This window comes from Gopherus flavomarginatus, chromosome 3 (assembly GCF_025201925.1).
Source record: "Gopherus flavomarginatus isolate rGopFla2 chromosome 3, rGopFla2.mat.asm, whole genome shotgun sequence".
Taxonomy (NCBI): Eukaryota; Metazoa; Chordata; order Testudines; family Testudinidae; genus Gopherus; species Gopherus flavomarginatus.
This window is the reverse complement of record NC_066619.1, coordinates 263,735,353-263,762,591: the sequence shown is the minus strand read 5'-3', so window position 1 is coordinate 263,762,591 and position 27,239 is coordinate 263,735,353. Positions and strand designations below refer to the sequence as shown.

At 42.7% G+C, this 27,239-nt stretch overlaps 1 protein-coding gene across 3 annotated transcripts in view; it reads right to left on the bottom strand.

Annotated features, from left to right (window-relative positions):
* The window catches only part of TRMT44 (tRNA methyltransferase 44 homolog), a 36,540-nt gene that overhangs the window by 8,077 nt on the left and 1,224 nt on the right, over positions 1–27,239 (bottom strand). Inside the window, exons 2-6 of one of the 3 annotated variants that reach the window (XM_050947652.1) lie at positions 23,752–23,869; positions 21,121–21,340; positions 18,314–18,382; positions 5,193–5,300; positions 3,404–3,475 (exon numbers count right to left, since the gene is read on the bottom strand). In XM_050947652.1, coding sequence (XP_050803609.1) covers positions 3,404–3,475; positions 5,193–5,300; positions 18,314–18,382; positions 21,121–21,340; positions 23,752–23,869 — 587 coding nt within the window. The remainder of the gene's footprint in view (positions 1–3,403; positions 3,476–5,192; positions 5,301–18,313; positions 18,383–21,120; positions 21,341–23,751; positions 23,870–27,239) is intronic. The other 2 variants (XM_050947653.1, XM_050947654.1) reach the window with 2 other exon arrangements.

The window sequence follows — 27,239 nt, the reverse complement described above, 5'->3', positions numbered from 1 at the left end:
TAATTCTAAAATATTTGGGAACGAAATGTATTTGACACATTGAGGGCAGCAGTATAAACGCTAAAATAGATTTGAGGGGAACAGCAACAGCGAATGTGAACTGCCAGTATTTTTCTGATCTGAACCAAGAGCAAATACTTTTGCCATGCAATGATGTCTTATTGGTGCAAAGCATAAATAAGACAATAGTAGAAACACATAAAACAAGTCAGACGTAAAGCTAGTCAGAGAGGAGGCTATAACAACAACAAAAACATGCATAAACATAATTATAAAATTATATATATTTGATTGTATCCCTCTCCCATCACTCTTCTTGTGCCACTTGTCCTCTTTGACCACAATCTTGCAATCTGCTTGGACAGACTCCTTTGTCCACAGAGAGCCCCGGTGACTTCAATTTGCAGGATCCAGGCCTTAGATCAGCATGTGATTCATCAGAATTCAGCTTCTCTAGTCTGCTTCCACTCCCCAAGTCCACCTCAAATGAAATCCGATTTTTCGCCGCTACACTCCTTCTGCTCCTCTCTTCCCCCATGGCTATTCACCCTGATGTCATCTGTGTACACTCTATCACACCTCTACACAACCACTATTCTTTTCCCCCTTCAACGTTTCATAGAGCTGCCCCCTGGCACACACAAAGTCAGGGGGTTGCTAAGATGTGAGTGGGAGCTGGGGAAAAGGATTCTGAGGTGGGGAGGAGGAGAGCTTTAATTAGGGAGAGTAGGGCTGTGTGGGCATTCAGCATGTCTGCACTGAGGCATCAGCACCTGACACCTTTCTTCCATGTTACTGCCATTGAGAATGTGCAATAACTAATGTTGGAGACACTCCATAAGGTATCCTGAACAAGAGCAGGAACTGTTATTGGTTTAATTTAAAAATTCAAGAGAGTGGCCAATGCCCAAGATGCTGTCAGCACATGTGAGAAGGAGAAAATTGGAATTTGTGGCTATTTCACAAGAGGAATCCAAAGACCAAGAAGGAAGAGAGATACATTTTAAAAAGGAGGCATTTTTTAAAATGTTTCTTTATAAAAAAGTTAGTATATTTTTTCTTAAAATTTCCATGGAAAAATTAACAGTCCTCTGAAGAGTAACTGGGTCAGAGATCGAAACTGAACACAGAAAAATTTTAATCCTTCTTTAAATGAAAATCTCTATACAACCTTAACTCTGGAGTCACTATCAGTGCCTTCATTTAATATACAGTGTGTGCACATGTATGTACACACATTACAGACACACGTGCTGCACGCACACACATGTTCCTGCAAATGCTCCACGTGAGCTCATCCAAATATACTAAACCAAAATGTTTGGTAAATGCCTTTATGTTCTGATAAACAAATTACCACCCATACTCTATTTTAATTTTGATTGTTCGTTTTTGAAACAGTATGGATTAGCAGTGCTGTATTCTGCATTTAAATAATTATCCATAATCAGATTTTTATTCATCATGTCTGACAGCAGATTGGTGCTGCGATACTCCACCTGTTACATTCATGAATAATTTTAGTATTGGCACTGCATGCCACAGATTGCAATATTCATACTACAAGTTGTGCTTTAAAAAAAAATCAAGCTAAATTAAATAACCTCTGAGGGTAATACAAAGATGCTATGAACAGGTGGTTTCTTTTACAAACCCTGTAATTTAAAATTCCCTTAGCCACAAATGCATGTGATGAAATAAGGTTTTGCAATCTTCTCCTCCACCAAACAATTTTAATAAGGCATTTATTTCAAATGTTTATATATACTTGCCATAGCTTATGTTCATATTTGTAACCGTTTCATGTTCATTTAACCAAGACTGTAACATAATTACTTGCACATTTAAAAAAAAAATGTACAAGATTAATAAAAATGAAAGGACAAAAGGAAAAGGTACTTTTCCTTCTTGTCCCCTCACTATACAATTAAGGGTCCAATGCTGCAAAGCACTGTGTTGAGTTCTCTCAGCTCCTAAAAAAGCTCATGAGAGTTCAGGATGCTCTGCACTGCACAAGATGGTGCCCTTATGGACTGATCCTGAGCCCAAAAAAGTGAATGGGAAAAAACTTCCAATGACTTCCATGGGGCAGGGCCTAAATGAATTAATATGTAACAGGAGAGAACAGAACATGACTAATTAGTTCAGAAGTGACTAGATGTAATATATGGGAGTTGAAATAGTACATTGTCTTGCGCTCTAGACTTTTACTTCCCAAACCCTTGGCTTAAATTCTGGCTCCGGATTGCATAGAAAAACACCTGTGAGAGTCACATTCAGTCTCTATTTGTCCACACTTGAGAGCCACTAAACAGTTTGATACAACTGGCGGTCTCTGTACTCAAGGATGGGGACTGGAAAAGCAGGGATGATGCATGCCAGCACTGAAGTGAATTAGCAGAGTTGCGTGTAAAAAATTAGCACCTTGATCTTCAATGACTTGTATAAACTCTGCTGGCCTGACTGAAGCTAATATCAACCCTTGACACTGAAACTCCTGTTTTTTTAAACTGTGTGGGGAAAAGTTATACTGAACTATTGACATATGTTAATCAACAGCCTCAACTAGAACACAACTGTATAGAGAGTTTGGGTTTTTTAAGCAGCTGAATCTAGGGAAACCTTAAAGTACTTTTAAGAGAGTGGAAACAGGGAAAGTCAATTTCAGGAGTTTAGTGAAAAGAAAACAAGGAAACTTAGGAACAAGGCAACTATCTATCAACATGAAGATCTGACACATAGAAGACTATGCACAGTTGGATTGAAAGTGAATGTTCCTGTGTTCTAGTTGTTTCTGTTCTCATAAAAATGCTAATGTGGAATTTGAAAGATAATCCCTTTCAGACCCATTTTCCTGTCCAGTTTGCTGCAGGCTATTACTGTGATGGCTTATTATAAAATAAGTATAGGAGATGATTGTTCCTTTTAAGACTGAACAATAATGCTGCTCCAAAATGGCACACAGCACTGCAAGAGGATTGTGGCTGGAAACATTTCCACAGTGATTCTATTATGAATGTCTCAAGAACAAGCCAAAAGCTTTTGAATTCCAATTTCCTTGAGGACAGCTCTATGTGGTGTTGCTGCGCCACCACTATATAAGCTCTGATCTTTCAAGATCAAAGATTGTATTTATTTTGTGTGTGTGGTGGGGAAGTTACCTATGCTGGTTCTTATAACTGACCACTGGAGGGAAATAGAGCATATGCATGGATACAATATGAAACAGCCATCCTAACCCCAAACTTCCTTGCCAACAACCTCCAAACCTAACTATGTTGAACCATCACACTGCAGCTGACAGAACAATACTCGTATATTCATGCTAAATTAAATAATTTGAAGCAATGAATGATGAATAAATAAAAATAAAAAGTTACTGCAGGTCTGATTTTTACAATACCTCTAAATGTGTTTGTGGTCCATACATGTTCCATATTTTTCTTCTTCTGACATCAATTCCCCTACCTGGGTACTGAAATATTTGGATTAATAATTGGTTAAGAAATAAAACATATCATCTTGTATTTATAAGCACGTCTTTCATCCCAAAACTTCATACAAACTTGCCCCAAATCAAGATAAACTAAATACAGGGATAACTTGATCCACACTGTCATGCAGCCACCTCTGTGAAACACAGCAGGACTGCGCAACAGGTGGGGTTAGAACCAGAATATGATATCAAATGGAAAGAGCAGGGGAAACGTAGGTAGTCTGAATATAATTACCCAATTTGGAACTGGACCTGGACATGATGGTTGACGCCTGTTTGGGAAATGTCCTTGTTCTCTGTCTGAGCATAAATAGTCAGACTCTTGGATAGCCATTTCATCTCTGACTCATCCATTGAATCATTCCCAAACACCACTTCCTACAGCACAAAACTGTTCCTTTGCCATCCAAGTACTGACTCTGACCAAACTTGTTTAGCATGTATCTGACAGGATCTCCCCACGAGGTGCTATGGCTGCATGCTAAGCTAAGAAACAAGGAATAAATTATCAATTTGACTTTCAGTTTGAGAGTCTCATGTTACACCTGATCAATGAAATAAACATTTTCATGAAATTTAAAAATGTTTTTCATGAAATGCCTAAAGTCCTATAAATATTTTTTAATAAGCATTAAGTTCCTTTTTGAATATTTCTTAAAAACGATGAAGAAAATGTGCTGAGATGAAACAGCTAGACACTGAAATTCATGGGATTTTGTTGTATCACACAGAACTCTTCTTTCAAATTTTTGTCTGCATCAAACATTTGATAAAAATCAGCCTCAAGGACCTACACTTTGTTATGCTCCATGCACACAAGCACCATGTACTGCCAGTCTTTTTCACAATTAATTACAGGACCATTTGTAGTGATACGGAAAAATATCTTGTAGTTTTGCGGAATTGTTAGACTTTGACTTCAATACTAACTTCCCTTCTTCTGAGATACAAATTACCGTAGCAAAATTAAATCCAGAGCATGGGTTCCCTGGCTCATTTAATCTTCTGACTACCAGTAAATGTCAGCTGTTATATACTTCCTGCTGGGTTAAATGGCAGGGTAACAAGGCCAGCTGCCAAGGAAATCAGCTTAATCACTACTGTTAAGGAATAAATCCTGCAGTGAACTAGTTAGTTTTCTTTCCAAGGATCAAGTTGGTGTGGAGAGCTGTCAGTCCAGAAGTGTTCCCCCTGAATCCAAAAAGGCAGTACAGGCAACAACTAAACCCACAGACTGTGCCATAAAGTACAGTTTCCGATACATTTAGTACAAGCTATATTACCTAGTTTCCTTTTTTGATGCAATCAAACAAACTCCATTTTAAAGCCCCAGCCCACTGTGGCTTTGATAATTAACAGATTACAAAAAAGATTTCATTTCAGGACCCTGAAGTTCTTGCTGATTTCTCATCTTTCTATACCCATAGCATGGTTAGGCCGCATAATAACATTTTGTTCCTTTTCCTATATATTAGACTTGAGAAGGAAACAAGTTCATTTAATGGAGAACCACTTATACTAACAAAAAGCTTTTAATTAGTTCTTTTTTCCCCCTGATAATTGCAGAGATTCAAAACCATGCTTTAGTGACATTAATGAAGTGCATTCCAGCTATCAAACATGCCAGATAAAGGAAAAGAGAGAATGAGAATAATAAACACCTCCACTTTTTTTTTTAAAAAATGATTATTTTTACCCCTTCGTTGCTCAGAATATGAACCAGCAGACCGTTTCCGCATCCTAGGTCTACAAAAGACTGTTTCTTAGACAACCCTTTTTCTGCTCTCTCTTCTTCCCAAAGGATCTAAGCAAAGACAAAAATTAAAACAAGTTTTAATCTCTCAGAGCACTTTCTCAATGACTAAAATATTTGTGGCCCATTCCTGCAACTCTTATTCACATGAGTAGAGATATGGACTTCAACGGATCTTCTCCTGTGAGTAAGGACTACTCACATAAATAAGGGTTTGCAAGTGGGAGCGCATAATACATTTTCAAGAAAAAAGTTTAAATGAGAGGTTGCATAAGCTAACAATAAAAGTTAATGCCCAGGTGCACTGATGGAGAGGAAGAATGGTTTTAAGTGATTAAGGCACTAGCACTAGATCTGGGTTTAATGCCCTGCTCATCCACTGACTTCCTGTGTAACGTTGGACAAGTCACTTAGTGTTTCATTTCCTCATCTGTAAAATGCGGATAACAGCACGTGCCTACCTCACAGGGCTGTTGCGAGCATAAATACATTAAAGACTGTGAGGCGCTGAGATACTATGGCCAGGGGGCTGATGTAAATACTTCAGACAGAAATAACACAATTGTAGGATCACACAACAGGTGATCAGGAATCTTGATTTGTGCCACATAAATCAACAAAAACGGCCATTTTCCAACCCTTCAGCTAGTCCATCTACCATTTTGCCTCCCTTTTCCACAAGGGTATTTTTTGTGTGTCTTTCCCGATGCCCTTCAAAGCACGCGATGGGAAGTAGTGAAAGCAGATAATTTATGATTCAGAAGCAATCTGCCCTACTGATCCATTTTCCCCACAGATGCGAGGCAAAAAAGTCTGAATGATAATATTACTACTTAGACGTTACTTTAGTGCTTTTCCCCATAGATTTCTAAGATGCTACCTTTCATGAGTGTGGAGACCAAGGTACAAGCAGGCAAAATAACTTGGTCACAGTCACACAGCAGTCCAATGGCAGTGCTAGGGGTAAAATCCAGTGATTCCCAAACGGTGCCTTACCCACTGGGCCATGCTGCCTTCAATGGAGGACTACCTTGACAGGGGAATTCTGTGCATCTTCTAAGTTGTGTGGTTGAGGAGAGTGGCTACAATGAGGCACTCACAAGCCCTATGCTAATGGAGTGACGCACAGCTTAGGAGAGAGAATGGGAAACCTCTTCCCCTCTAAGTCTTTACCTCAGGGTTCGGCAACCTTTCAGAAGTGGTGTGCCAAGTCTTTAATTATTCACTCTGATTTAAGGTTTCGCATGCCAGTAATACATTTTAATGTTTTTAGAAGGTCTCTTTCTATAAGTCTATAGTACATAATTAAACTGTTGTTGTATGTAAAATAAATAAGGTTTTTAAAATGTTTAAGAAGCTTCACTTAAAATTAAATTAAAATGCAGAGCCCTCTGGACTGGTGGCCAGGACCCGGGCAGCGTGAGTGCCACTGAAAATCAGCTTGCGTGCCACCTTCGGCACGCATGCCATAGGTTGCCTACCCCTGCTCTACCTACTTTCCTTAACATAAACCACACTTTGACTTGTTCTGTCCCTCATGCAACCGCACACCTCTGCCAATCGTGCAGTCTGCTGGGCAGCTCCTAAGCCTCACAGAAGTGGAATCCTGCCATAATGCAAATAGATCATATGCACTGATTGTATATTTTCATACAGTGGGGACATTGCTAGGATTATTTGATAACATCAAATGAAAAATGTCAAGAGTTCCTAGTCTACTAGCATTGCTGCAGGATACTGAGTTTGCTGCAGCACTCGGTGCAGCTCAGCTACATAAGTCAGGGCTGGCCTTGTCCCATAACACAGGTCTTTATTCGCCATAAAGCACACAGGATCTTACTTAGAAAGCACTTTTCATTGGATGATCTCAGAGCAATTAATTTATAAACATAAATGACTTCTTGTCTAATGCCTTAAGAATAAATGTTTCTTTTTGGGCCAATGTAGTAATGACATGTCCCGCCCCAATTCGCTTAACTACCTAAATGAGATATAACAGGACTAGGGATGATAAAAGTGGCTCAAGGAGGACAAGGGTTACAAGGAGAGTGACAGATCAGGAGAGTGAAGCAAGTGGTGAAGGAGGAGAGCAAGGTCATGTGGCAAACAAGGTTAATGAGGCTCTTCCAGTCACGGGGGTGGGGGTGGAGGGGAAGAATAGCAGAACAAAGGCATAAAGATTCTCATGGGAGAAAGAGAGAAAGGTCACGATCTTACAAAGCACCTAGCGCTTCCCATGAAGTTCTGAGCACCCTCCATATTCACATCTAAGCCAACAGAAGTTGAGAGTACTCAGCACCACCCAGGATCGGACCTCAAGGGACCATTAACATGAGATGTGCCTATACTTTGCAAGCTTAAGTAGGAACTGAGTGGTTAAAGCCGGAGAGAAGCAATAGGTAAGTATCAATACCTGTTTTAAAGGTGGTCACAGAGAACCAGTGGCAGAGCTGGAAACTACGATCCTAGACTCTGCATAATACATTGGCTTTGTGCATCTGCATGTGATGCTGCTCTTTACTTGATGGACAGCTACAAAATAACTCTTTTAGCTCAAGTGTAAGAGGCCTGAGTTGACTGAGTCAAAGGATCACGACTCTAGTCCCAGCTGCACAGGCAATTCTTCTGATAATTGTTTGTTGAATACAGGACATGGATTTTGTTATAGGCGCCTATTCTATGACTTTAAGTACCAGACAAACTGTCTCTATTAATCAGGGTACGTCTACACTATGGGATAATTCCGATTTTACATGAACCGGTTTTATAAAACAGATTGTATAAAGTCGAGTGCACACAGCCACACTAAGCACATTAATTTGGCGCTGTGTCCATGGTCCGAGGCTAGAGTCGATTTCCAGAGCATTGCACTGTGAGTAGCTATTCCGTAGCTATCCCATAGTTCCCGCAGTCTCTCCTGCCCCTTGGAATTCTGGGTTGAGAGCCCAGTGGCTGATGGGGCAAAAATCATTGTCGTGGGTGGTTCTGGGTAAATGTCGTCAGTCATTCCTTCCTCCGGGAAAGCAACGGCAGACAATCATTTCGCGCCTTTTTTCCCTGGATTGTCCTGGCAGACGCCATAGCATGGCAACCATGGAGCCCATTCAGTTTTTTTTTGTTTGTTTGTTTTTTTAAACAGTCACCATATGTGTACTGGATGCCATGGACAGAGGCGATACTCCAGCGCTACACAGCAGCATTCATTTGCTTTTGCATGATAGCAGAGACGGTTATCAGTCGTTCTGTACCATCTACTGCCAGTGTAATTTGGCAATGAAATGACGGTTATCTGTCCTTCTGTGCTGTCTGCTGCTATCATGGGTGCCCCGGCTGAGGTCGGCCAGGGGCGCAAAAGCAAAACTGGGAATGACTCCCTGAGTCAATCCCTCCTTTATGGTTTCTAGAATTTGGGGCAAGTGTACTAGAGAAGCAGTGTATCAGAGCACAGCTGTTCCATGTCAGATCCCACAGAAATGATGAGCTACATGCCATTCACGGGGGGTGCCCCTGCAACAACCCCACCCGTTGCTTCTCTCCTCCCCCAACCTTCCTGGGCTACCGTGGCAGTGTCCCCCCCATTTGTGTCATGACGTTATAAAGAATGCAGGAATAAGAAACAGTGACTTGTTAGTGAGATAAAATGAGGGGGAGGCAGCCTCCCCATGCTATGACAGTCCAGGCAGGACATTAAGCGGTGCGGGGGAGAGGAGCCCAGCAACTCGCTGCTATGATAGTCCAGGCAGTACAGAATCTTTTCTTTGCACTAGAAAGGGAGGGGGCTGATGGAGCTCAGCCCCCAGTGGCTATGATGAAGACGGTTACCAGCCGTTCTGTACCATCTACTGGGAATGACCGGGAGTCATTCCTGTTTTTACCCAGGCGCCCCTGAGGTCAGCCAGGGATATTCAGCAGTTATCAAGCATATACCGTCTGCCACCAGGGAGGGGAGAGGAGCGGACACTGCTCTTCACTGCTGCAGCATCGCGTCTACCAGCAGCATTCAGTAGACATAGGGTGACATTGAAAGAAGTCAAGAAACGATCTTTCCCTTTTCTTTCACGTTGGGTGGGGGGGGAGAGTAAATTGACGAGCTATTCCCTGAACCACGCCGGACAATGTGTTTGAACCTACAGGAATTGGGAGCTCAGCCAAGAATGCAAATATGCAAATACTTTTCGGAGACTGCTGGGGACTGTGGGATAGCTGGAGTCCTCAGTACCCCCTCCCTCCCTCCATGAGAGTCCATTTGAGTCTCTGGCTTCCTGTTACGCTTGTCACGCAGCACTGTGTAGCTTGGAGATTTTTTTTTTCAAACGCTTTGGCATTTCATCTTCTGTAACGGAGTTCTGATAGAACAGATTTGTTTCCCCATACAGCGATCAGATCCAGTATCTCCCGTACGGTCCAAGCGGGAGCTCTTTTTGGATTTGGGACTGCATTGCCACCTGTGCTGATCAGAGCTCCACGCTGGCCAAACAGGAAATGAAAATCAAAATTTCGCGGGGCTTTTCCTGTTTACCTGGTCACTGCATCCTAGTTGAGATTGCTGTCCAGAGCGGTCACAGTGGTGCACTGTGGGATACCGCCCGGAGGCCAATACCGTCGATTTGCGGCCACGCTAACCCTAATCCGATATGGTAATACCGATTTTAGCGCTACTCCTCTCATTGGGGAGGAGTACAGGAACCGATTTAAAGAGCCCTTTATATCGATATAAAGGGCCTCATAGTGTGGACAGGTACAGCGTTAAATCAGTTTAACGCTGCTAAAATCGGTTTAAACGCGTAGTGTAGACCAGGCCTCAGATGTTACAACAGGCACAATCAACTGAGTAGGACTGTTTTTGCTTAGAAGAAACAAAAATATCAGGAACCCTTTGAACACAGAATTGATGTCTGTGCCTTTGATTGTTGCTAAATTATTAGTTTCATGGATATTCACTTCATTCCCTCCCACAAGTTGTGATTTTGGTGCTTTCCATCAAAATACCAGCTTGTGTTTACATTTTCCACTTTACAGATCATGATATTAAGCATGTTGGCAGTGCAGCACAGTTCCTGTGAGGTGCCAATCATCTCCTACACAGATCTAACCCCTCCCATGTGCATCAATCCATTTCACAACACGTACCAAATGTGCCTAGAGAGCATGTCAACTCAATGTGACCCCAGAGCAAAAAGTTCTATGGGTTTCCCTTCAGTTTGGTTGCCAGTGGAAGGCAAAGTCCATGAAAAGAGATAAAGGTTGACAATATTCTTTTAATAACATCTCTTTAGCCTATTTACAAATGGCTCAGTAGTGTACACCATAATTCTGATATTTTAAAATTCTGCAAGAAGGATGGATAGATATATTGCTTAATAATATGTTAATGAGTAGCAGTGACATTTTGCATCCTTTTGTTCATCCCTTTTACGAGACTATGATAAATTTTGTACAAAGTATGCTTTGTAAGGTATCATTTGAAAACTCATAATTTGCTGATCATTATTGTCCCAGTAAAATATATGTGGCAACACTGTAAAGTTATAAGATTCTACTGTATGACATTACTGAGATATGTTCCAAGTTTAGAAAAGCAGACACAAATCAATTTCTCGGAAACAAAAGGCAAACTGACAACTTGCCCAGATGACAACAAAATGGACTATCAATCATCCGGTTATGTGGGCATTCTTTGGCAGGAAATAGGGCATGAGTGAGAAATTTACATGTTGGCAAAGGAATATTTGCTGACATCCTAGATTTTGTGTCCTGACCCTCAGCTGGAAGTGATTTTCAAAGGGAAAAGAGAACTGTAAGAAAGGGGAATAACTGCCCCAACATTTTTCCTCCCTCTCTCTCTGTCCACAGCAGTCACAATACCTGAAGAAAAGAAACAGCTCTGAACTGGGGAAGGGATCCTGGCTGAAAGGATTCCAGCCAGCAAGACTGCTAAAGCTTGTGCTGAGAGAGACCTTTTGTTTTGTATTCACTTAGCTTGTTAAGCTAGGTATTATTGCATTTTACCTTGCTTCTTTGTAACCCCAATTCTGACTTTTATGCCTCATTACTTGTAATCATTTAAAATCTTTCTTTCTGTAATTAATAAACATGTTTCATTGTTTTATCCATAACAGTGTATTTGAATTGAAATGTTTGGGAGACTCCATTTGAGATAACAAGATTTGTGAATATCATTTTCTATTAATAAAGTGATGGACTTTCTATGAGCTTATATTGTCCAAAAGGAAAGATCTGGGCAGTAAAACATGCACATTTCTGGGGACAAGTTTGGGACTAGGAATTTGCTGGTGTTGCTCTGCAGTATAATTTAGGAGTGGCTGGCTATAACCACTATACAGCTGGGAATAATTTGCATGCTGGAAGCTGTCTGTGAGCAGACCAGGAGTGGTTGCTCTCACAGCAAACCAGTGTAAAAGGCACCCCAGGTTGGAGAATTGAGGGGACACAGCTGTACACAGTCCAAATTGTACCCTGGGTAATGTCACAGTAGCTTTTGTAACCAATAACTGAATCATTTTAACAACTGATATTAAAAGAATTACTGTCACTTCATAGGACATACATTATCTCAAGGAACACAATAGGTTAAACTTACAGTCACTGTCACAAAGTATTTTAAAAACAAAAAACAAAAAATTCTTAGACAATATTCCGCAAGATGTGATGATCTTACCCCTAAAGAATGTGACTGTATTCCCCTAATATTGGTATCCATCTACAAATGTTATCTTTGAAAATAAAATTGTAAGCAATAGTATTGCATTATAAAGCACTGTCCATACGGGAGTATCTTCACTAATATTTTATTTTACAGATGAAGAAGTCGAATCACAGAGGTTATGACTGAGATTTTCAGAGCGGTCTAGGGCATTTAGACTTCCTCAGAAAATGTTAAAATGCCTCAGTGATTTAGGAGCCTAAATAATTTAAGGCTAGATTTTCAAAGGTATTGAGGTGCTTAAAGATCCAGATAAATCCAAGTAGGCACCAAATTTACATTTTTAGATGCCTAAATACCTTTGAAAATGTGGCCCTGAATTTCTTTTGAAAATGGGACTTAAGGGTGAAATTTTCAAAAGCACCTATATCTTCTCCTAGACTACTTTGGAAATCTCATCTGAAGTAATTCACATCAGATTAGATAGGAAGTCAGTGTCAGACCTGGGAATATAATCCAGGCCTGGTCTACACTACGGGTTTATACCGAATTGAGCAGCGTTAAACCGAATTAACCTTGCACCTGTCCACACAACGAAGCCCTTTACATCTATATAAAGGGCTCTTAATATCGATATCTGTACTCCTCCCCGACGAGGGGAGTAGCGCTCAAATCGGTATTGCCAATTTGGAATAGGGTTAGTGTGGCTGCAATTCGACGGTATTGGCCTCTGGGAGCTATCCCATAGTGCACCATTGTGACCGCTCTGGACAGCAATCTGGAGTCGGATGCACTGGCCAGGTAGACAGGAAAAGTCCTGCGAACTTTTGAATTTCATTTCCTGTTTGCCCAGCGTGGAGCGCTGATCAGCACGGACCATACGGGAGATACTGGATCTGACTGTTTCATGGAGAGACAAATTTGTTCTATCAGAGCTCCGTTCCAGAAGACGAAATGTCAAAGCATTTGAAAAAAATCTCCAGACAGAGGCCACAGCAGGGACTCAACACAGTGCTGTGTGACAAGCATAACGGAAAGCCAAAGAATCAAATGGACGCTCATGGAGGGAGGGAGGGGGGACTGAGGACTCCAGCTATCCCAGTCCCCGAAAAGCATTTGCATTCTTGGCTGAGCTTCCAATGCCTGAAGGGTCAAAAACATTGTCCTGGATGGTTCAGGGTATATGTCGTCAATTTACTCCCTCTCCCTCCGCCCGTGAAAGAAAAGGGAAAAAAATCATTTCTTGCCTTTTTTCAATGCCACCGTACGTCTACCGCACGCTGCTGGTAGACGCGGTGCTGCAGCGCTAAACAGCAGCATCCCCTCCCCTTCCTTTCCTGATGGCAGACGGTACAAAATGGTGGAAAACCGTCATCATCCCGTGAGTGCTCCTGGCTGGCCTCGGTGAGGTCGGCTGGGGGCACCTGGGCAACAGTGGGAATGACTCCTGGTCATTCCCGGCAGACAGTGCAAAAGGACTGAAAACCATCCTCATCATAGCAACTGGGGGCTGAGCTCCTCACCCCCCTCCCCTCATGTCTAATGAAGATTCTGTACTGCCTGGACTATCATAGCAGCGGGAGGCTGCTTCCCCCTCATTTTATCTCACTAAAAAGTCAGTGTTTCTTATTCCTGCATTCTTTATTACTTCATCACACAAATGGGGGGACACTGCCACGGTAGCCCAGGAGGGGTGTGGGAGGAGGGAAGCAATGGGTGGGGTTGCTGCAGGGGCACTCCCTAGAATGGCATGCAGCTCATCATTTCTGCGGGATATCTGGGGCTCTGACCTGGAGAGGCTGTGCTCTCTGGTCCTCTAGTAGACTAGCCCCATATTCTAGGCAGGACTGACTATTTTTAGACAAGGGAAAGACCCGTGGAGTCATTCCCATTTTTGTCCATGCACCCCCGGTCGACCTCAGCGAGGCCAGCCAGGAGCACCCATGACAGCAGCAGATGGTACAAAAGGATTGATAACCGTCATCGCCAATTTCCAATTGCAGACGATACAAAAAGATTGAGAACCATCATTGTCAATTTCAAATTGCAGATGATGATATAGGGCTGGTAACCGTCTCTGCTACCTTGCAAAGGCAAATGAATGCTGCTGTGTAGCGCTGCAGTACCACGTCACTGTCATATGGTGACAGTGACAAAAGGCAAAATAGGCTTCATGGTTGCCGTGCTATGGCGTCTGCCAGGGCAATCCAGGGAAAAAGGGCGCGAAATGATCCTCTGCCATTGCTTTCATGGAGGAAGGACTGAGTGACGACATTTACCCAGAATCACACACGACACTGTTTTGGCCCCATCATGCATTCGGATCTCAACCCAGAATTCCAATGGGCGGGGGAGATGGTGGGAACTATGAGATAGCTACCCACAGTGCAACGCTCCGAAAATCGATGCTAGCCTCGATACATGGACGCATACCGCCGAATTAATGTGCTTAGCGTGGCCGCGGGCACTCGACTTTATACAATCTGTTTTAAAAAACCGGTTTCTGTAAAATCGGAATAATCCCGTAGTGTAGACATACACTAGATTTCTACTCTCAAGTCTACTGCTCTAATTACTATTCCATTTTTGCTACCCCAGATCTTCTAATCTAGTCTTTTCTAAAATCCTGCGAGTCTATTTAATTCAATGATCTCCTGTAACAGGGAATAGCTAGTGCTGACCACACACTACTACCCAAGATCCACAAACCCGGAAATCCTGGACGCCCCATCATCTCGGGCATTGGCACTCTCACTGAAGGACTGTCTGGATATATGGACTCTCTACTCAGACCCTATGCCACCAGCACTCCCAGCTATCTCCGTGACACCACTGATTTCCTGAGGAAACTACAATGCATTGGTCACCTCCCAGAAAACACCATCCTAGCCACCATGGATGTAGAGGCTCTCTACACAAACATCCCACACACAGATGGAATACAAGCGGTCAGGAACACTATCCCTGATGATGCCACAGCACAACTGGCTGCTGAGCTCTGTGCCTTTATACTTACACACAACTATTTCAAATTTGATGACAATATATATCTCCAGATCAGTGGCACTGCTATGGGCACCCGCATGGCCCCACAATATGCCAATATCTTTATGGCCGACCTGGAACAACGCTTCCTCAGCTCTCGTCCACTCACGCCCCTTCTCTACCTACGCTACATTGATGACATCTTCATCATCTGGACCCATGGGAAGGAGACTCTGGAAAAATTCCACCATGATTTCAACAGCTTCCACCCCACCATCAACCTCAGCCTGCACCAATCTACACGGGAGGTCCACTTTCTTGACACCACGGTGCAAATAAGTGATGGTCACATTAACACCACCCTATATCGAAAACCTACCGACCGCTATGCCTACCTTCATGCCTCCAGCTTCCATCCCGGGCACATCACACGATCCATTGTCTACAGCCAAGCACTGAGGTACAACCGCATCTGCTCTAACCCCTCAGACAGAGACCAACACCTACAAAATCTCCACCAAGCATTCTCAAAACTACAATACCCGCACGAGGAAATAAGGAAACAGATCAACAGAGCCAGACGTGTACCCAGAAGCCTCCTACTGCAAGACAAACCCAAGAAAGAAACCAACAGGACTCCATTGGCCATCACATACAGCCCCCAGCTAAAACCCCTCCAATGCATCATCAAGGATCTACAACCCATCCTGGACAATGATCCCACACTTTCACAGGCCTTGGGTGGCAGGCCAGTCCTTGCCCACAGACAACCTGCCAACCTGAAACATATTCTCACCAGTAACCGCACACCGCACCATAATAACTCTAGCTCAGGAACCAATCCATGCAACAAACCTCAATGCCAACTCTGCCCACATATCTACACCAGCGACACCATCACAGGACCTAACCAGATCAGCCACAATATCACTGGTTCATTCACCTGCACATCCACCAATGTAATATACGCCATCATATGCCCCTCTGCTATGTACATCGGCCAAACTGGACAGTCTCTACGGAAAAGGATAAATGGACACAAATCAGACATTAGGAATGGCAATATACAAAAACCTGTAGGAGAGCACTTCAACCTCCCTGGCCACACTATAGCAGACCTTAAGGTGGCCATCCTGCAGCAAAAAAACTTCAGGACCAGACTTCAAAGAGAAACTGCTGAGCTTCAGTTCATCTGCAAATTTGACACCATCAGCTCAGGATTGAACAAAGACTGTGAATGGCTTGCCAACTACAGAACCAGTTTCTCCTCTCTTGGTTTTCACACCTCAACTGCTAGAACAGGGCCTCATCCTCCCTGATTGAACTGACCTCGTTATCTCTAGCTTGCTTGCTAGCATATATATACCTGCCCCTGGATATTTCCACCACATGCATCTGAAGAAGTGGGTATTCACCCACGAAAGCTCATGCTCCAAAACGTCTGTTAGTCTATAAGGTGCCACAGGATTCTTTGCTGCTTTTACAGATCCAGACTAACACGGCTACCCCTCTGATTAGAACGTAAGAACACCATAACGGCCATATTGGGTCAAACCAAAGGTTCATCTAGCCCAGTATCCTGTCTTCTGACAGTGGCCAAAGCCAGGTGCCCCAGAAGGAATAAAGAGAACAGGTACTCTTCAAGTGATACATCCCGTCATCCATCCCCAGCTTCTGGCAAACAGAGGCTAGGGACACCATCCCTGCACATCCTGACTAATAGCCATTAATGGACCTATCCTCCATGAACTTATCTACAGCAACTCCCCGCTTAACATTGTTTCACTTAACATTGTAGTTATGTTCCTGAGAAATGTGACTTTAAGTGAGAAGTTACTGTAGCTCTTTTTTGAACCGTTATAGTCTTGGCCTTCACAACATCCTCTGGGAAGGAGTTCCACAGGTTGTGTGAAGAAATACTTCCTTTTGTTTTAAACTTGCTGCCTATTCATTTCATATGATGACCCCAAGTTCTTGTGTTATGACAAGGAAAAAACAATAACACTTCCAAATTTACTTTCTCCACACCAGTCATGATTTTATACACCTCTATCGTATCCCCCTTCAGTCGTCTCTTTTCCAGGCTGAAAAGTCCTAGTCTTATTTATCATTCTTGATATGGAAACCGTTTCGTACCCTAATAATTTTTGTTGCCCTTTTCTGAACTTTTTCCAACTCCAATATATCTTCTTTGAGATGGGGTAACCACATCTGCACACAGTATTCAAGATGTGGGCATACCATGGATTTATATAGAGGCAATATGATATTTTCTGTCTTGTTATCTATCCCTTTCTTAACAATTCCCAACATTCCGTTTGCTTTTTTGACTGCCACTGCAAACTGAGTGGATATTTTCAGAGAACTATCCACAATGACTCCAAGATCTCTTTTTTGAGTGTTAACAGCTAATTTAGACCCCATCATTTTATATATATGGGTAGGATTATGTTTTCCAATGTACATTACTTTGCATTTATCAATGTTGAATTTCATCTGCCATTTTGTTGCCCAGTTGCCGAGTTTTGAGAGATCCTTTGATAGCTCTTCGCAGTCTGCCTGGGACTTAACTATTTTGAGTAGTTTCGTATCATCTGCACATTTTGCCACCTCACTGTTTACCCCCTTTCCAGATCATTTATGAATATGTTGCATAGGATGATCCCGGTACAGACCCCTGGGGGACAACTATTTACCTCTCCATTCTGAAAAATGACCATGTCTTCCTACCATTTGATTCCTATCTTTTAACCAGTTACCAATCCAGGAGAGTACCTTCCCTCTTATCCCTTCACAGCTTACTTTGCTTACGAGACTTTGGTGAGGGACCTTGTTAAGAGTTTTTTAAAAATCTCAGTACACTATATCCACTGGATCCCCCTTGTCCATATGCTTGTCGACCCCCTCAAAAAAAATCTAGTAGATTGGTGAAGCATGATTTCCCTTTACAAAACCATCTTGACTCTTCCCCAACAAATTATGTTCAAGTAGGTGTCTGACAATTTTGTTCTTTACTATAGTTTCAACCAGTTTGCTTGGTACTGACATCAGACTTACCAGCCTGTAATTGATGAGATCACCTCTGGAGCCATTTTTAAAAATTGGCATCACATTAGCTATCTTCCAGGTACAGAAGCTGATTTAAATGATAGTAGTTCTGCAATTTCACATTTGAGTTCCTTCAGAAGTCTTGGGTAAATACCATTTAGTCCAGGTGATTTATTACTATTTAGTTTATCAATTTGTTCCTAAAACTTCCTCTAATGACACCTCAATCTGCGACAGTTCCTCAGATTTGTCACCTAAAAAGAATGGCTCAGGTCTGGGAACTCTCCTCACATCCTCAGCCGTGAAGACCGATGCAAAGAATTCATTTAGTTTCTCTGCAATGGCCTTAGGCTGAGCAGTCACTTACCAGCAGATAAGTAGCAATGGCAACATCTTCATATACAAATTTTTCAGGATCTGTTACTTCAGGCCACACCTTCAGATAAGCAGAAGTAAAATTACCAATTGCTTTGTCATTTTAACCACATCTCTCTTTAAAGAACATGCTCAACTAGATTGGCCTTGATAGTCACCCCATCTTTAACCTATCACTGAACATTATGAAATTCTAACCTTTCCATTAATTGAAAAAAAAAAAAAAAATCTTACTCCATGATAAGGAATATGAGACTGCATAAATTTTGGTGAGTCACGCAATAAACTAACTGGTATATGCACACTAGGATAGAGAACATCTGCAGTCATTCAGTCAAGGTAAGTTTCAGGACCAGTTATGGTTCCATATGTGCAAATCACACTGAACAAAGCCCACCACATGTTCTCTAGTACACTGCAGGTGCGCTGGTCTGCTTTTTATGTGACTCAGGAAAATTCACATCTATTGGTATGGCTATGTCTCACACTGGAAAGATTATTATTTGTATTACAGCAGTGCCTATCAATGTTCCCCCTAATATTTTACATCCATGTGCGGAATTAATTTTGTTATGTGCACCAATATAGAGGTGATTGGTGGTGGGGGTGGGGCCAAGGGGTTCAGAGTGTAGGAGGTGGCTCAGGGTTGGGGTGTGGGGAAGTGTGGGCACTGGCTGTGGGGCCGGGGATGAAGGGTCTGGGGTGCAGGAGGGGAGCTCAGGGCTAGGGGAGAGGGTTGAGGTGTGGTGGGGTGAGAACTCTGGCTGGGAGTTCAGGCTCTGGGGTGGGGCCAGGTATGAGGGGTTTGGGGTCCAGGAGGAGGCTCGGGGCTGGGGCAGAGGGTTGGGAGCTCCAGCTGGGGGTGAGGGCTCTAGAGTGAGGGAGGGGGATCAGAGCTGGAGCAGAGCATTGGGGTGCAGGAGGGTGAGGGCTCCAGCTGGAGGTGTGGGCTCTGGGGTGGGGCCAGGATGAGGGGGTTGGGGTACAGGCTGCCCTGGGGCTGCAGCAGGGGCAGAGGACTCCTCCCCAACCCTCTATTGCCACAGCAGCCCGGGGCTGGGGGAGAGATGCATGGCCCTTGATAGCCTGCTGTACAGCCACGCAGCTTAGAGGGATCTTAGGTGCCTATAGGTCACAGAAGGGATGAACCTAGCATAATGGAATCTTGAAGAGCTTACAGTCTAAATAAAAAAGACAAAGGGGAGGAGAAAATAAGTATTATGCCCCAGAAAGACTAAGTGATTTGCTTATTGCAAAGCTGTGAACTAAACCCAGATCTCATGAGTCAGAGGCCTTGGCCACAAGACCAGTCTCTGTCTTATTTATACTGATATTTCTTCCATGAGGAAGACAATATCCCAGTAAAAATTTTAGACTACTTTCTCATAAAAGGATTTGTTTAATCTCTGGCAGTGTAGTGACCAACCTGGCATTCCGCACATCACGAATCAGACTCCTGTGCCTAAAGCCTGATTAAAAGTCTACTGAAGTCAATGGAAAGACTCTCATTGACTTCAACGGGCTTTGGATCAGACCCTAAGTGAACGAGAAGAGGGAAATAGGTCTGCCCTGTCGATCACCAAAGAAGAGCTACTTGGGGAGCCAGGAAGTAAAGTGAATCACAGCCCTACTGTACCTGTATCCTGACTGCGAGGACTGCACTAACACCTGAGCAGAACTATGTGAAGGAAGAGAAAGGCTCTGGAAGCAAAGGATTTGGGATAGAACAAAACATATCATTCAAGAGAATGAGATGGGAAATGGATTGCCATAAGAGCCTCTCTCTGACCCATCAGGTCCCAGTCACAGGTCCATTTCAGAGCTGTCGCCCAGGGGCAGTGTCCTTCAAGCCCCTGTTAATTCTCACCACATTGACTTCAAGGGAATCAGTGAGGAACCGATGGTCTAGGATACTGAGATGGCAGTACACAATGTCAAGCCTTCTTGACAACCTATCTAGCATGACTGGATTGGCTGAAGCTCCCTTGGAAGGAGCATAAAGTGGGCGGCTACATATATACTATGCACCCACCACAGCAATGGGCCGAGTCAGAAAGGAAAGCCTTGTTAAAATGCCACCCCCAGATTGAAGGGACAGTTGAGATGGTTTCCCTGGCTCTGGTGAAATTCACCCTCAATACAGATGAAGGCTCCCTGAAGCTCAAAAAATAATTCTTGAAGAGCAAATGCTTGGAAAGCAAACACTCCCACACATGTGAATGCACACAGGATTTATCACAGTCTAGGGTGGAAACTGTTAGGAAATTTGATGGTAAAACATCAGCAGCAGAGGCCTAAAGCAAGCCACAGAGGGTAAAACTTTCAAAAGTGCCGAAGTAACTTAAGATCCTAAATCTCATTTTCCCAAGTCACTTAGAGCCAGGCTGTCAGAGGTATTTAAGCACCTAAGGCAACAATGACTTTCAGTGAGATTTAGACTCCTACGTGCATAATTCACTTTTGGAAATCTGGACGTAGGCTCCTAAGTCAGTCAGCCTTGCTTTTGAAAATGTTATCAGAAGCACATCAAGGCTCTGCACCTCAGATGCTACCTTGCTCGTCATTTTCTCCTAGTTACGAATCACAAGTGCAGATTTCAATTTGACTCATAACCACCACCAACACTAAGAAATAACACTGAACTCTCTTCACATACACAGGGAACTTTAAAATCAAGAACCAATTTTAATTTAATGATTTTCAAATAGATTTCTCCTCTTTTAACTAAGACCACAGTCTCACTAGGAAGCAGAAAACTCTATGAGAGAATGGGAATCTAGATTTTATTGCCACACTTACCTTTACCATTTCTTTGTATTTTTTTTTTAGCTCCTGATAAACCCTGCTGTATTTAGCCACAGAAATGAGCGAGAGTGTACTTTTAAACTCACTCTGCTTTTCCTCAGTGGACCATTTAGCCAGTTTGGACAATAGTTCCTTTCCAAGCCACGTTCTTTTGGGGTATACTATTCCATCTGTGACCCAGTTTTCTGGAGATGAAGTTAAAATAGACACAGACCTTTAAAAATAAAAGAAATCTGAATAAATACAGTGTATGTCAATGATTAAACTAAAGGCTCATACAAGAGAAAAAAAATCAGCAGAAGCCACTTTAAACACAAGCTTTATTACATTTATCTTTTGCATACATCATAGGGAAGGATTTTCAAAAGCATTCAGCATTGGCCTAACTGCTCCCATTGTAGTTAGTGGCTCCCAATGCTGAGTGCTTTTGAAAATTCCACTCTGTGTATTGAAGAAAGGAATTGACATACCAGGAAAGCTCAGAAGAATTGGTATTTATAGCTTGGCTATCTGGAGACTAGGGCGCCAATCCTGCAAACACTTAAGCACACACAAAACTTTGCTCACTTCAGTTGCCCCATTGGCTTCAACAGGACTATTCATGTGCACCATGTTAATCACATAACTGTTTGTGGGGTTGGGGCCGATGCAGGAGATTTGATAACATTATAAAATTATGTGAAGGGTATAAAGATCCAAGAGGAAAATGAGATATTCAGGAAGGTCCAAGGGATAGAACAAGAAACAACTAGGTATTACATGAAAACAACAGAAAACAGAGTGAGTAAAAGAGAAAACATCTTAGCAATGAATTCTGTTTGGCAGTAGAAGAGTCTCCCAGAAGATGTGGGAGAATTCCTATTGTTTAAGGCATTGGTTCCCAAAATGGGGGTGTGTGCCCACCTGGTGGGGGGGGGAGTGAAGAAATTCCAAGAGGGGCAGGAGGCTGCCTGGCCCTTGAGCTCCTGGCCGAGGAGGCTAGCCCCCTGCCCCTCCCCTCCTGTCCCCCCTGCCCCACAGCCACACTGCAGCGCAGACAGTGCAGCTTGAGCCCACCTGCCCACTTCCCAGGCTTTCCAATAAGTCAGTCCTGCCGCTTTGAGTGGCTTGGTAAGGGAGTGGGCAGGTTGGATAAGGGGCAGGAGGTCCCGAGGGGCAGTCAGGAGACAGGAGTGATTGGATGGGGCGGTGGTTTTGGGCGGGGGCGGTCAGGAGACAGGGAGTGGGAGGTTGGATAGCCATGGGAGTCCTGGGGGGCCTGTCAGGGGGTAGGGGTGTGGATAGGGGTTGGGGCAGTCAGGAGACAGGGGTGCAGGGGAGATTGGATAGGAGGTGGGGTCGGGGAGGGGGCAGTCAGGGGACAAGGAGCAGGGGGAGGTTAGATAGGGGGTGAGGTTTCAGGGAGTCCTGGGAGGGGGCAATTAGGGGACAAAGGGCAGAGGTGCTGGATAGGGGGTGGGGTCCCAGGAGGTGGCAGTGAGGGGACAAGGAGCAGGGGGTGTTGGATAGGAAGTGAGGTCCCGGGGAGGCAGTTAGGGATAGGGGGTCCTGGGAGGGGATGATGGGGGACAAGAATCAGGGAAGGTTGGATGATGGTAAAGGAGAGGTGGGGGGACAAAAATTAAAAAGGGAGTGGGATGCTGAAAAGTTTCGGAACCACTGGTTTAAGGCATTTAAAACTAAACCAGACATTACACATGCGTGTACTTTATGTAACACTGCAGCATTGGCTGAGGAGTATACTAGGGACATGACACTGCAAGACAGCTCAGCTCTCTGGCCCTGATACAGCAAAGCACTTAAACACATGCTTACTGTAAGCATGTGAGTAGTCAATGGGACTACTCACACGTTTAAATGCAAAGTGGCTTTGTGGCATCAGGACTAGAGCGCTCAGCACCTTGCAGGACTATGCCTTGGGTGATCAATCAGGCATTCCGCAATTTTAATTTTCATGATTTTAGAGTGCCATATCCCAGCTTGGAGAAATCTCACACTTTGACCCTGATACTGCACACACACAAATGCTTAACTTTATGCTGAGTACACTTCAGAAGCGACTTTGTGACCAGATTATAAACATTTTTAAGGAAGTCAGATGGCACGATTCATAATCCTATCATGCAAAATTGGAACAGGCTTAGTTGTACAGATACAAATTTGGGATTTTTCAATTAACTGAGAAACATTTAATATCTAGCAATTATAAAAAGAAAGCAGACTAGATTAAATGAAAAGGTTACTTTTCTATTACGGCAGGATGACACTGTGATCCACAGTATGATTCATTCAATAAGGATCTGAGGGACTGATCCTTCCCCCACTAAAGTCAATGTGAAATTCCCATTGCCTTCAAAGGAGCAGGATCAAGCCTAACTAAGAAGAATGCACTCAGTTCAGGTCACTGAGAACAGTGAATGAAGAATTTTAGATCAAGTGAATGGACTCAGCTGTGCACATACTGCCATAGGATGATCATAGCTTATATAAGGAGCAGGGGACTCTAGTACATGAATCAGGCCCTATATAACACAAATCAAACCATCCAGACACATTATAGAAGAGGATGATGTCATCTTAGGCCAGTGCAGAGGTTTGCTTCTCCTTTCTCTCCCCAGCACTCACCATTCATCATCTTTAGTGTGTCTAAGTCGAATTTGATAAATGTTGCACTTCTTAACCTGATATTTTCCTTCATCATTTTCCTCCAATGGTAGAAAGGTCACAGTCCCATTAAAGGTATCTGAAAAGATTTGTAAACTGTGGAATATTATTGGCTCAAACTATTACGTTGTTTAGAAACTTGGGTAATTCTAAGCCACGCAAAATAAGACGCCAGTATTTTGCTATTTATACCATAGCACCATTTAGAGAAGCTGTATTTAAATGCAGAGATAGGAGCCTAATGCTCCCTAATGCTCAGGAGAGGTGTAGTGTAAGGAACAGCTCTGCCATCTAAAACTGCTGATTCCTTATACAGTTTGCAATACTGTGCATATTATTGCAAGTCGGCCCTGACCCTGCAGAGATTTACATGTGTGCTTAACTATAAAACATGTTAGTTGATTTCTAAGGGACCATGTGCTATAATAAATATGTGGCCAGATATCTATTGCTGAAAGTCATTTACCACCATAACATTGCTACTCACTGTCTCTTTAAAACTGGAAGCCTGGAAAGTAAATTCCAAAATAATGGAGATACAACTACCCAGGGCAGTACATAGCTGTTGTAATGCAAAAGAGCAGGAAGACACCTATCAACAACTTTGTGAACTAACCTGTTCAAAACTGGAAAAAATACTACTATTATATTTCAACTGTAGTAATATCCAGATCCCCCAACCGGGCTAGGTGCTGTACAAACACATAAAGACAAGGCCCTGCCCCAAAGGGAACCCGCTGGATCTCCAAGCTGGTCTTGTGCAGGGTTTCAGCCGATGTTGTGTTTGCAGGACTGTGGAGCAAGGCAAGGGTTAAAGTAAGAGGCAGGGACCAGAATCAGAGAGGAGCACTCTCTCTTCTCTCCAGCTTCAGTGAGCAATGGTCCCCCACACTCCCGCTCCCCTTGAGTTAGTGCAGTGAGAGCTCTCCCCTCTCATTTCAATCTACTTTTTAGCCTCTGACCTAATGCCCTGATCTTACAAATACTGACACAGCTGACCAGTCCTATTGGCTCTTATTGAGTATCCATGTGTATTATGTATGCTTATGTATGTGACAAGTGTCTGAAGGATATGGGTCTAAGAAGATAGGTGCCATATAAATGGAAGGGGAAGGATAGATATCACATATAATTTTATATGTAACTTGTTGTTTGTATTTTGTGATCATAAAATATGAAAGTAATAGCCAGCTATTCCCATCTGCCCCTCCAATACAATCCCAAACAGCACCATACATTTCAGGTGCAGGAGTCTTGTCTGGTTTTTGGTAAGTTAGCATTTCTTCTTTCACTCAAAAGATAACTTCCTTCTGACGAAGTGCAGCATAATGGGCTGCCGTATTCTGCATCTGTAGCAATCACAACTGCCTCCTTGTGTTTAATTGCAAACACCTATCTTTGGGATTCTTTGCAAGGTAGGTAGTCAAAACCTCACCAGTAAAATGAATCAGTGGCAGCAGTTGTACTTGGGATAGATAAGTACTCAGCTCAGTGTCCAAGAAAACCTCTGAAAGGCACAATGCAGCAGTTGGACACTTAATTACACACACAGCACTGAGGAAGCATAACCACACAGCTCTCAAACTGTACTTTTTATGGGTGACGCTGGACAAAACTTTCACACATCATTTTTCCTTGTTAATGCAAGAATGGGAGATGTCAAATAATCTGGCTGTTGATTGAAATCTTGTTAACATATACTGTACAAGTCTGGCTTTAATTAACTTCCCTTTTTTGTAGTCAAATGGTATGTCCCAGTATTCTTAAACCTCACTCCTTGCTCTTAACACAACCTTCTGAGTACAAGCAGACAGCACACAAATAGCCAGACGACACTTCTGGATGACTTCAGATAGCAGAAAGCAAGTTCCTTAGTGTTATTTTCTGAATCAAAAGGAAACTGAATAAAATCCAAACACCAACTTACTGGTCCAATGACATTTATAATCTCCATATGATGTCAGAATATGGGCCCAAAACAGAGTCAATGGAGCTATGCTGACTTACACTAGCTACAGATCGGGCCCTGAAATGCCCGCACCATCTAGCTATCAAGTCTCATTCTCTAAAATGAAACGTGTGCATACCTCATGGTTAACTCCTACATAACTTAAAACAGCATTTCATTTAAACTTCCTATCAAGGAAAAACAAAGAGGAGGGAAGCAAACCATAAATAGCATGATATAAACTAGTCCTCACATGTTATTGATTTTCCCTCCCACATCTTCAATATATCCATATGGCCTCCTATAAAATAACCCTAAATTGCTTAATATGTGCCATATGACATTGCTAAAAAAGAATTATAACTGCCGTTATTGGTCTACATTGGTATTATTAATTTATAAAAGTAACCACAAGAGTATCCTGTAGCAAACATTTTGCAGTTTAATTTCTCCAATACCCTTCAGATGGCAGAAATACAAAATAAGTCAATGTTTGTTTGTCCTTTTCTATTTATTTTCATCGGTGCCTGCATTCCAACACAACAACATAGTCACAGGGCACCTAACAGGCAGTCAGGGCCTGCGCTTACATTCCTTAGGCAATCAAAATTCCCACTGATTTCAACAGCAAGGAATGGAGGATTAAGAAAAGGATGTGACTAGTGTGGACACATTTAGATAGCATTGCACTTTTGTACAGCACTGGATTTGGTAAGCATGACCTTAATAAACTTAATCCATCTTTACCCAGTTCCCTGTCTGATGTGAAGCTATATAAGCCCATTTTAACCTGAATGTTTCAAACTCTTTTTTTTTTTTTTTTTTTTTTTTTTTTTTTGTAACATGTCTACCAAGCTATTCCATATGTAGAATCCCCTGGGGGGAGTTTTAAAACTACCAGACACAGGGCTGTTGACTAATAAAAACACGAAATAAGTGGGTTTTTTTCCAGTCTCAAAAAATTATTCAGAAGTACAATACACACTGTAAATGTTTCAGAAAAGGTATTGAGTAAGAATTTCAAGATATTTGAGTATTTCAAAGCAGCTATCGGTGCTGGTGCCTTAGATCAGTTACTTTACTCGCTTTTGGATTTAGGTTCCTTCCCAAGGACCTGTATTAGAATTCAATCTATACCTTGTATATTTCTTCAATGGGATTCCACACTGGCGTAAAGATCCACTCTGAATGGATACACTGAGGGATTAGGGTAATGAAAAGTAAGATTCTCTGTGAATAGAATACATTACTATATGCGTCTGTTCAGGAAAGCTTAAAATTCCATGCCAGGTAGGGTTGCCAATTTTGTTTGTACCTATTTCTGGAGGTTTCATCATATGACAATCTTTAAAGATTAATCTTTAATTCCTGGAGACTCCCGGACAAGCCTGGATGATTGGCAACCCTAAATGCCAGGATTATTAAGCAACAAGGATAGTGTGAAAGAGACAGAGACACCCAAGTTGCTCTGAAAAAAATCTTACAAGCCACGTCACATTCT